The sequence below is a fragment of the Diabrotica undecimpunctata genome, chromosome 3 (genome assembly GCF_040954645.1).
Source record: "Diabrotica undecimpunctata isolate CICGRU chromosome 3, icDiaUnde3, whole genome shotgun sequence".
Classification (NCBI taxonomy): Eukaryota; Metazoa; Arthropoda; class Insecta; order Coleoptera; family Chrysomelidae; genus Diabrotica; species Diabrotica undecimpunctata.
Window position 1 is genome coordinate 110,075,496 of NC_092805.1, and position 12,583 is coordinate 110,088,078.

The window sequence follows — 12,583 nt, forward strand, 5'->3', positions numbered from 1 at the left end:
ACACCCTTGTATTTTTACAATACTAAATGTTTTTTAGACTGTTAACATTTAACTACATATTTCATGAATACTTCTACTACTATGAAGATTCAATATCGATTAAATTTGTATTATATAAGTATAAAAAGCAATGAGCTTTCATTTAGAAAATATGGAGTCAAAAGCACCAACACAACCATCTTCATACATATGGGAGTTTAATATCTAAGCAATATTTAGAAGAAAAGGTTAACCGATTACATTACCTTTTTTGCCCAACTTGACGTCATCTTCAATATCATCTGATGGTTCAATATCGACGTCATCGCTCATGTCATCATCATCATCCATGTCGACATCGGTATTGGACAGAAAGTCTAAATTTGCCATCACAGCAGCTTCTGTATCTAATATCATAGCTTCTGCTAGAGAGCTTGGTTGAGCCTTTTTTGCAGGAGTTCTCCTACCTACAATTAAATTTCAATAAACAACATTATTCTACTTGAAAAACAAAAAATTAACATTGGATTTAATAACGAGATGATAAAACTGAATTGGTTTTGAATTTGTCCAAGTGATATTTAGGTACATAATTTGAAATATACTTAAATCTTAAAAGAACGAAAAATAATATAATTTAAGAGCATATAATAGAGTGACTTCTCCAATTTAATATAAGATACTTAAAAAAATTTGTAACTGAGATTATTGTTTCTGGTACATAAAGCTACGCGTACCTAGTGATTGATTCTCCATCTCTCTTTCTCTCTCATCCTCTCTCCCTTCATCTTTTTCTCTCTCTTCCTCTTTTTCTCTCTTGTCTCTCCATATCTTTTCCTCTCTCCCTCTCTTTCTCTGCCTCTCTCTCCTCACTATTTCTTTCTTCTAAACCTTCACTCATCCACTCCTTAATATAGACCTCTTCTAATTATTTTCTCGCCTCTTTGTTTAGAGCTATCTGAATTCAAATTGTATCTAGCGATACTTTTAGGAAATAGGTTAATTAGTTGCTGTGTTGCTGACTGTAAATGGCATACATTTGACGCAACTTGGTGATAAAAAAGGAAGTTGCCCGTAAATTATTACTTTGGCTTTTAAGTTTTTTTTTATAAAAAGAGTTTATTATTGTCAAGAAACAGTTTATATGACGTATAGTAAGCTTTCTTTGTATTAAAACACAGTAACGTTTTTAATTTATCGGAAGTGTATTATTTATTATTCTACCTCAAGAATAATTTTTTTGTTTAATTAGGATTATAAAAATTTGACATATGTTAATAAAGGTGGCCAACATTGAAGTACAAATGGTAATATTTCAACCTAGATGATGTAATTGAGTAAATTTAACGAAAAGTGATAGCATATTGTTCGTCGATTGTAAATTCAATTAAGAAACTGATTCTTTCAAAGAATCAGAGAAGAAAGGTAAAGATAGTAGAGATTTTGTTCTTCCTGACAACTTAGTAGTAGTTTTGATATCCGATCTGTTGCCGATTTTATATTAACAAACTAAACTCTCGCCTCTAATCCTTCGCACGTAAATAATCTGGCACTAAGTTCTCGCTGTTCATCAATTAGAATGTAGGGATGTTTCCAAAATTCATGAACCTTCGAAATATCATCATCATCATCAGTGGCGTTACAGCTCTTTATGAGCCAAAGCCCTCTTCAGAACAATCCTCCATTCGCCCCTGTCTCTGGCAACTCTTCTCCATGCTCTAATTCCGATAGACTTCAAATCATTTTCTAGGTTGTCTTGGTTCCTAAGTCTCGGTCTTCCTCTTCTTCGTTGTCCGATCGGCCCTCTTCGGTCAAAAACTTTTCTGACTATGGCATCTTCCTCTCGTCTGATTACATGACCTATCCATCTGAGGCGTGCTACCTTAATGAATTTTACAACGTCAGGTTCTCCAAATCTTCTATACAACTCAAAATTGTAACACCTGCGCCACAAACCTTGTTCTTTTATGCCTCCATATATTCGTCTTAGTATTTTTCGCTCAAAACGTTTGAGCAATTCTTGGTCATTCTGTGTTAGTGTCCAAGTTTCTGAACCATATGTTAACACTGGTCTTATTAGTGTTTTGTATACAGTCAGTTTAATTTTTCTAGGCATTTTTGAGGCCATCTGTCTTCTTAAGCCATAGTAACACTTATTGGCGAGCACTATTCTTCTTTTTATTTCTTCACTGACGTTGTTATCTTTGGTTAGCAGCGACCCTAAGTATATGAAGGTGTCAACACCTTCCAGTTCTAGGTCATCAATTATTATTCGTGTAGGTGTCGGGTTGCAACGATTGCAAAAATTGGCAACGAACTCACTAAAAGTGTGCAGATCAAAAGAGGTGTCCGTCAGGGTTGTATATTATCCCCACTCCTATTCAATATTTATTCCGAAGAAATATTTAATAAATGTATGGAAAATGCAAATGAGGGCATAAAAATAAACGGCGAGTTAACAAACAATATAAGATATGCCGACGACACGGTGATCCTTGCCAGTACCATAGACGAATTACAGCAGGTAATGGAAAGAGTTTATTTAGTTAGTGAGGAATACGGCCTGAGCCTCAACTTCAAGAAGACAAAGTGGATGCTGATAAGCAGGAAGCAACAGCCTGCTCGACAGTTACGGATAAGTAACATACTAATTGACCATGTAGAATCTTATGTGTACCTTGGCACCAACGTAAATGCAAAATGGGAACAGGCCACAGAAATTAAGGCGAGAATAGAACGAGCTAGAGCAGCATTTAGCAATATGAAAAAGCTCCTCATAAGCAGGGATTTGTCTCTTCCCCTAAAACTACGACTAGTTAAATGCTACATTTTTCCGATCTTACTGTATGGTGTGGAGGCCTGGACGCTGACGGAGACGCTCACGAGAAAACTAGAAGCATTCGAAATGTGGGTGTACCGACGCATTCTTCGTATATCCTGGACCGAACATGTCACCAACACAGAGGTAATCCAAAGAATCGGAAAGGAGAAAGAAATCGTGAATACAATTAAACAAAGAAAGCTTGAATATCTAGGCCACATATTGAGACACGATAAGTACCGTCTACTGCAATTGATTGTCCAGGGAAAAATAGACAGTAAGCGAGGGCCAGGCAGGAGAAGACACTCGTGGCTCCAAAATCTGAGGAAGTGGTTCGGGCTCACATCGGTCGAACTATTCAGAAGTGCCGCAAATAAGATCAGAATTGCCATGTTAATAGCCAACGTTCGCAACGGACAGGGCACTTGAAGAAGAAGAAGAAGGTGTCGGGTTGCTTGACCTAGTGCAACACATATATTTGGTCTTTTGAACATTTATATTTAGTCCCATTCTGTGTGCAGATGCTCTTAACGACCGAAATGCTTCAGTCAGAGATTCTGTGGACCTACCTATGATGTCTATGTCATCAGCGTATCCGACAATTTGTACTGATTTGTTAAAGATAGTACCATTCGTAGTAATCTGCGACTCTCGAATTATTTTTTCTAATGCCAGGTTAAATAAGAGACACGATAGTCCATCAACCTGTCTTAGTCCATTTTTGCAATGGAAGGGTCTTGAAAGATCGTTTTGGATTTTTACCATGCTCTCTGCACCTGTGAGTGTAAGTTCAGTTAACCGGACAAGATCAAATGGAATGCTGCGAAATTCTACCATAGCAAGTAGAAGTTTATTTCTATTAACGGAGTCGTATGCGGCTTTGAAGTCAACAAATATGTGGTGGGTGTCGACGCCGAACTCTAGGGTTTTTTCAAGGATCTGCCTCACTGTAAATATCTGGTCCGTTGTTGATTTATTAGGACGGAAACCGCACTGATATCCTCCCACTATTTGTTCGGCGTAGGGGAGGAGTCTTTTGTACAATACGTTGGACAACACTTTATATGCCATATTGAGTAGAGTGATGCCTCGAAATATGCATGCCCAAAAAAAATGAATGCTATAATACTAGTTTGACTCTGTTTTGCTATGAAAACGCACTGCAGACAATTAAGTCAAAAAATGCTTTCCATTTTCCATTGTTTTATTTGTCATGAGTGTGTACAAAAACATATCAGTCTTTTCATTAGACAATTAAATGTTTTCAGTAATGTCAGGTTTCATAGTTTCGTTCGTAGATTGATGTTACCAAATGAGTGGCTAAGGTTGATGAAATTTATTAAAATAAAATATTGCCTTATATGCATAAGTCAATCTATGTCCTATAAAATCCCGAAAATATAGCGTAAAGTAAAACTAGTAGCTCTAATTAAAAGCAGAAAAACAGGGCCGTGAAAGGGAAACTACTACCGACTAATATCCATGCTTATTTAACATATAGGATAAGTTAATCTTACACCAGAGAGCCGTGGATTCTAAACTGATTGCAGAGCAGTCTGGATTTAGTCCGGAATATCCTGTACCAAACATTATTGAGTTAATAGAGTTTCGAAAACAAAAAGATAGCTGGTGTCGGATTGGTTAATCTGAGGTACTTACGATATCGCAAACCATAAAAACCGATAGGTAAAATATAAAACACTTTGAACAACTCTAATCCAATAAAGGTGGTAGAGTATGTGATACAAAACAGGCGATTCTACATTTTGATATATGAAAAGGAAAGCAAACGGCAAAAGTACTAGACACTTCCTGTATGCCGACGATGGTATTGAGTTATATGTGAGAAGGAAACTACAAGTCAGATGTGAGGAAAAGGTCCTGCAAGATACAAACAAGCGTACTAACTCTGAGTCATGTTCAACAGGACTCTAACATATCAAAACCACCGTCACTGTTATACTATGACAAAAAAAGGCACCATTAGAAACATTGAGAAAACTACCTAAAAGGTTTTGATGCACTGATACTCTGAGAAGACTGCACCCGCAATGTGTTATTCAACAGGAGAGTATACCTGTCCAGTTTGAACCTATCGATCCAGTTAAAACAAGTTAATGTGGTCCTGAACAAAACATGCAAGATAGTGACCAGATATATGAAACCTACCTAAAATGTGGCAGGGAACGTAGAAAGTAAACCTTTTCCGAACGGCGCCCATTAGACAACAGAGAACCCAACCACTGAAGTCCAAAGTCCAGAGACCTTGAGGACCTTAAATCGTATTAGAACCAGCGACATCTCAGTAAAGACCAACAATGAATGAATTGAAACCTGCCGAGAAGCAAGATTCTAAGTAAGAGAACAAAGATGGATGTATATAACACTTTAATAAGACCTGCTGTTACATATGGGATGGAAACAAAGATGATTAACAAGAAAGAGGAAAATAACCTACTGAAATTTGAAAGAAAAATATTGCGAATGATACTGGGTCCCAATGTAACAAGAAAGGGAGAAAGAATAATGAAAACAAATGCTGAAATTAAAGAATAATTAAAGGGAGAGTCAGATACATAAAATCGCTTAGAATGGATAGGACATTATACAGAGATTCCCACACTCAGATATCCTATATATCACGGCTTCCCAAACTGTGGGTCGCGACGCCCTGGGGCGTCGCTGTGTCGATATACTCCTATAACATGGTCAACGAAATTATCCGGACATTGGCAACACTGGCATCGAGTGTGTCGATACATTTTGTTTCGCCGGTCGGCTCCCATTCCCTGTGTTCCCTACTGTCGCGCTTGTTGTCATTTAGTCAAGCTTTTGTTTTGTTTTATGGATACTTATATTCAAAAGAATAGAAAACGAAGTGAATAATCAGGCGTAATGTTAATTTAAGTAAAAAGAAGAAATATAACGACCAATATTTGGATTTTGAATTTACCTGCGTTACTAAAGGGAATGTAGAACTTCCACAATGTGTTTCAGAAGAAGTTGCTCTTATGGAAGAGAAAATTAGAAGATAACAAATTGACTGTTTTCCTGCTTTACAAGGTATTCTACAAGAAAAATCGATATAAATCCTTGATCCCTCTTTAAAAAATATGTTTACACAACACATGTTATGATTGAGCGAACGCTTAGAGAAATATTTTTCCGAAGATATGGAGCAATATCACTGGGTCAAAAACCCTTTCCTGTTCATCCACGCCATCGACACTTTCAACGGAGGAAGAAGAACAACTGATAGAATTGTCCTGTGATTCCAGCATAAAGCTTCAATACGCCAAGGACAAACTGTTTGAATTTTGGAGCTTACTTTTCCATGAATATCATGCCATCAGCACTGCTACATTAAAGGTTTTATTAACAATTGCGATTTCGTACTTGTGCGAAACGGGCTTTTCTGCAGTTGCAGTAATTAAAAACAAGTACAGGTCAAACATAAACTTAGAAAAATAAATGAGAGTGGCAATTTCCAAACTGGAGCCCCGGTTTCATAAGCTGTGCTCAAAAAAGAAAGCACATCCCTCACAATAAACAGCCAGTTACATAAATAAATATCCCTTTTCATTTTTGTGCCTATGTTTTGATTTCGTTATATAACCTGTTACTAGGCTAGTACTAAAATTGATAAGTAATATTGGGGGTTGGGTTGAAGGGGCGTCACAAAAAAATAGCAAAGTCTCAAGTGCGTCACAGTACGAATAAGTTTGGGAAGCCCTGCTATATATACCACATATACCACTATGACCAGTGGTAGAGGAAAACCTAGAAGAAGATGGCTGGATGATGTAGATGATATAAGAACAGTGACTGTTAAAGACTGGAAAGTTCAGTGTAAGGACAGGCAGAAATGGAAAAATGTCATAAAAGCGGCAAAGACACACAGCAAGCTATAAATGACATGGAAGAATAATCCACCTCACCCAAGAATAATATTTTGAACGCCTAGGGATTGTAAAGCTAAATGAATGAATCAATGATTTTAAAAAAGTTAACATCATGTATGTATAGCATTCTATCTATGGATACATGGAAATGGATATGGCAACATTGAATAAAAACTTTATTACTGAACACTAATTACTCCAACAGAAAAACAGCATCAATTTTTAAAGTTTCGAGGGCAACTGTGGACCGTATAAAGAAAAAAACTTGACGAAAATGTAAATTTGACACCACGGTGCAAACACACATGTGGTTATAACAGCACAAGATGAAAGAAAAACTCGAGATATTGTTTTGGCAGATATTTGTAACAAGATATAACAGGAAACAACCTCGAAAGTTTTAATGAAAATGGTGCAGGAGTCTGGCAATATTTCACCAATTACAGCTCGTTGGTGAATAAAGGATCTGCAGTTTTCAACCTGACGCCCTGGAAAAAGCCGCTACTCACACCAGCCATGAAGAATAAAAGGCTTCAATAGGCTAAAGATCATAAAGATTGGACCATTGACCATTGAAGACCTGGGGAAAAATACAAAGCGGATTCTATTGTAAGGACGGTAAAGCACTCCCTGAGCATCATGCGATCAATGCGACAGGACAAGTACTTGAGAGTACTGCAAACAAAAATGCTTCCCCAGGTACAGGAGTACTTCCCGAATAAGAGTTTCACGTTTATGCATGACCCGGCGCCTTGTCACAAGTCAAAAACTGTTACAAAATTCCTTGCTCACAACCAGATAAAGGATCTGGAGTGGCCTGGCAACTCGATCTGAATCCAATAGAAAATCTTTAGCGACTCATGAAGAAAGAAATTTCTGATGAAAATTATCACCACGAGCGCTTAATAGCAGTATGGCACAGGAGTGAAACAATTCAACAAAATTTTCAGAAACGCAGAGAAAGTATGCCAAGAAGGTGGCAGGCAGTCATTGCTGCAAAGGGTGACACTACCAAGTATTAGGCTTAAGGTATAATTTTAATTGTTTTCATGTAGTTACTCGTTTCTTTTTTAATATTTGTAAACTTTATAAGATTCTAAAACAAAGTAAAATAGAATTAAGCACAAAAATATGTTTTATAGCTCAATTACATACCATTATTAAACAAAACGTAAAATTTTATGGGGTGGCTCTAATAATTTGATCGCCCACTGTAAATATAAAGGTACAAGTTTTCAAGAAACAATAGTTAAAAACCCTTTAGTTTATCTTCTGTTTCAAAAAGTTATAAAATCATTTCCATCTACTTATCTAGATATGTAGAAAAAATGCAATATATAATATACAATATACAATAAGTAAAAATATGTGTACTAAATGTTCTGTTAGTACATCTATAAATAATGTAAAATAAATCAAGTAATCCTAATAAATGTTAAAATCTTACCTTGTGTTTCACTAGCCCTTTTGTTTGACTCATTGGTATTAATGCCACTACCATTTTGGTTGTCCTCTTGATCAGCATTATTATTATTCAAACCTAGTAGGGATCGAACTCTCGTTGATCTTACATCAATTATTCGATCAGTATAACCTATCTCTTGTAAATACTGCCGTAAAAGTTGCCTTCCTTGTTTCCAGGTAGAATTTGATACTGACACATACGATTGGTCACTGTCTATTTGAGATTCACTAGACTCATCTATCACAGGTGGTTTCATATCACCTAAAACACATATATTTTAATATCCAAATCCAATACATTTATATAAAACACAATTACTTAAATAATTTTATTTTAACCCTTTCAAGGCGATTTTTTTAAAGCGTTTAAAACGACATCATAAGTAAACGATGGAATACTTTTTTCCACTATTTATTTGATTTACAATCCTACCGTTTGGTCCGCTAGATCAACCCCACCCATAATTACTCTGTAGCACGCTATCATTCTAGGGCAGGACACATTTTCGAATCTCTAATATTGCAGTTAAGATTAACACTTCAATGTAGTCAACTAAAAAAATATGGCCGTGATAAAGATTACCATACTGTTCCTATTATGAACTATTTTATTTATAAATGGAGAAAAGAAAACATTGTTCGTGCAATCCAATCTGTGCTATGTCAGGAAATGGGATACAAAAAAGCTGCATATATATTCAATGTTCCACGCCAATGTTCTTCCGTCTATCACCAGCACAGGTTGTTAACACAAAATTAGGAACATCCGGTCCTACCCGCAAAAGTTAGATCAGTTGGTAGAGTATTTGCTTTTAATAGAAAAAAGTTTTATGGTGTTACAAGGAAGACTTCGGTGGAAAAATCCATTTTGCATCAAAACTTTTTTTTTTCACCATATCTGATTTTTCCAAATAAAACCACAATGTGTTATTGAAAAATGGCGCTCCTCCTAGTTCAAAAATTGTGTCATCAGAGTAGGTAGATTCCAACCCATATTTTTACATAGTGCTTCCTACATTTTATTGAAAAAGTGAAACTGTCACAAAACGATATTGTGTTCCTAGTATTAGACGGACACCATACATATTGTCGAAATGATAAATGTGGCGACAGAATTTTGTTGGCAAAGTGTACTTGTCCCCTTATTCTACCCACCACCTACAGCCCTTAGATAAAACGTTAATTTTGGTTTTTTTTCTGTTATGTATATTTTTATGCAATTTAAAAATTAATTTGAACTTAGATAGAAATACAGTCACTAGACATATTGTATTATATACGTGTAGAAATAATATTTCTATTAATGTAAACTTAAAGAAATACACCTTAACTTGTTTCATTTAATTTGAATAAGTGTATGATATAGCGTTTTTATGAAGCACACTTGTCCGGATAACACTTTAACTGTGATCGAACGAAGGTGATATTTTGGCATAAATTGGTAACACTCATTTGACAGTTGCTGTTGCGGTTGACACTTCAGATTTGTTTTTATTAGTTACTGTTAATTAAACTCTGTTATTTTTAGAACAAAATTAGTGTGATTCAATTTCCAAATATCACATAAGAAGTTAAATAGTCGTTTTAAAGAAATGGTAGCTTCTTTGATTCATTATTTTGAACAGGAACGTGATAATAACGACCCCATCCTACTGTTGAGAAGCATGTAATGTATTTTTTATATGTTTATGTAGATGCTTAAAATATACATTTTTGTTTTAAAATGCACAACGAAACTAAGTTCCCGTAGCTGGCTGTATACCATGTATCACAAAAAATATATTAAAATCCTTTATAAAAGGTATATAATTAAAAACCAAAATCGAGCTATATCATAAAGGCAAAAGGTTTTCGGAATCAACATTACATCATCAGTGATTAAGTTTACATTATTCGATCATATTAAGATGTTAAAGTTACCAGTGGATTTGATAACATGGCAACGTACGACTCTTCATGAAGTTGCTGATCCTGAGACGAAGTGTCTACGTTTAAATATTACGTTATTTCTGCTAGTTAAAAACTGTTACACTGAGCATAGAGTATTCTAAAAATTAAGTATCGGTTTGACATTAAATCTTCTTACGATCTGCTCATAGAAACTTTTGTTCAGTATTTTAAAATTAGTCCTTGTCTGAACTTACCTTGTTGCAACTCTGTGCCATATTTTAATTTGTGGAATTTGGCTCTTTCCTGTTTCAAAGCATATTCCAGCATCTTGATACGTCGCACCAAATCATTCTTTAAATTTTCTTGACCTTTTCGTTCTCCCTGAAGAAATGCAATTCGAGCCTAGAACAAAATTATTTTGTTAACCATGATAAAAAATTCATTAGTAAATTATAGTTTTCATGAAGATTTTTCTTAATTTATAACGGTTAAGACATTTATAAGACTTATTAAGACTTTTTTTTTGGTGAGCTTTAACTTCAGAAATTTTACGTAAATAAATAATTCCAAAGATAGGACGTGAGGTGGGTAGACCATGTAATGCGGATGGAGCAAACCGACCGAGCTAGAAAAACGCTCCTTGATAGACCTATTGGTCAAAGAAGAAGAGGAAGACCCAGAACAAGATTCCTAGATAACATAGATCAAGATATGAGAAATATGGAAATACGTGCTTGGCGGAGAAAGGCGATGGATAGGGACGACTTAAAAAAAAATTTTTGGGGAGGCTAGGACCCACAGAGGGTTGTAAAGCCAAAATGATGATGAAATAATTCCAATAACTTTAGTAGACGTTATAGCAAGAATTTATTTTTCTCAGTTAATTTTGGGATTTTTGCTACAAGAAATTTATATTCATGGATAAATATGTGTTTTTTTATTGAAGGTTAAAACTCAACTCTCTTAAAAAACGAACTAACAAATACTGTATCTGTTTTATCTAAGTTTGTGAATCAGATAACACTTCTTGGATCACATAAAAACATTAGACCACTTGACATCTGCTGATGCACATGGCTAGTTCATCCTTCATACCCCCATTAGAGATTATGATTTGTTAGATGACCAGTGAATGCCTACACCAAATTGAAAAAATGTCTCAAAAAGAGAATCAAGTGGACTATGAAACTTGGATCGAAATAAATAAACAAATTAATTAATATTTAAATGGGAATAAGCCACAATTAAAGGTTAAAATACATTTATTGACGTTTCAAAATTGAAACGTCAATAAATGTATTTTAACCTTTAATTGTGGCTTATTCCCATTTAAATATTAATTAATTTAAAATGCCACAAGAAAATAGCTTCAGAACAATATTAAGAAACCGTTATGGGCCCAGCGTTATTCAAAATTTTCGGAGATTGGAAATTCTATACAAGAAACTGGCACATTGTCAAAATTCAATCAAATTTTTACGAAGATGTAGAGACAACAACCTAATACCAAAGGGCTTGAAGTTACGTCCAGCATATTCAAGCAGAAGGTTGAACAACATTCTACATAGAGCCAGCTTGTCCATGATCCGCGAACGGTTACAATATCATAGATCAAATTTATTTTTTGTTGAACAAGATATTGTAAGTATTGAAGATTTACTTTTCGATGTGATATCAAATTCTGATTTTGATCAAATTATTTTTAGTTTACATATAGTATATGAAAATTCATATATTAAACAAAGAGATATACATTTAAATAAATTTAATATTCTATTAGAACAAAACAGTATACACACTTTAGATAACCTAAATAGAAATAATGACATTTTAGCGACAGTTGTCAATATATCAAATAGACATTTAAATGCAACGGAGAATTTAATACTGTCAAAGGGTCTAAACTTTGCTGTTACTCAGCCATCAATACCAAAATTAGACATAATAAGCTCAGTGGAAAAAATATCTCAATGTTTACCAACCCATGAAAAGGAAGAATACAGAGTATTATGTAAGCTTGAATTGGAAAAGTCTAATAAAATTGAACAAAACATAAGCAAAGAGGAACTAAAGTCTATAAGAACTTTAAAAAATGACGACTCCATAATCATCCTACCAGCAGACAAGGGGAATGCAACTGTGGTAATGGATAGAATTCAATATGAAAACAAAATTAAAGATCTAATAATAAACGGACCTTACACAAAATTAACAAAGGATCCAACAAAACCTTTGGAAAACAAAATATATAGAACTTTATTCAAGTTTAAAGATTGTTTGCCTAGTTATCAGAGAAGATTAATTACACCTCATTATAGTAAGACCCCTCATTTTTATGGAGTACCAAAAATTCATAAAACGAATATACCACTTAGACCCATTTGTAGTACCATGAATTCTCCTTGTAGTGAACTATCAAAATTTTTATTAAATATTTTAAAACCAATTGCAAATAAAAATGACACATTTATAAAAAATACACAACATTTTTTAAATAAATTATCAAATATTGAATTTAATTCAAATA

General features: G+C 34.5%; 1 protein-coding gene across 2 annotated transcripts in view; it reads right to left on the reverse strand.

The window, feature by feature from the left end:
- The window catches only part of Cka (Connector of kinase to AP-1), a 75,099-nt gene that overhangs the window by 23,272 nt on the left and 39,244 nt on the right, over positions 1-12,583 (reverse strand). For both annotated transcript variants that reach the window (XM_072526606.1, XM_072526605.1), the window contains exons 2-4: positions 10,311-10,458; positions 8,150-8,428; positions 246-446 (exon numbers count right to left, since the gene is read on the reverse strand). In XM_072526606.1, the coding sequence (XP_072382707.1) occupies positions 246-446; positions 8,150-8,428; positions 10,311-10,458 (628 nt within the window). The remainder of the gene's footprint in view (positions 1-245; positions 447-8,149; positions 8,429-10,310; positions 10,459-12,583) is intronic.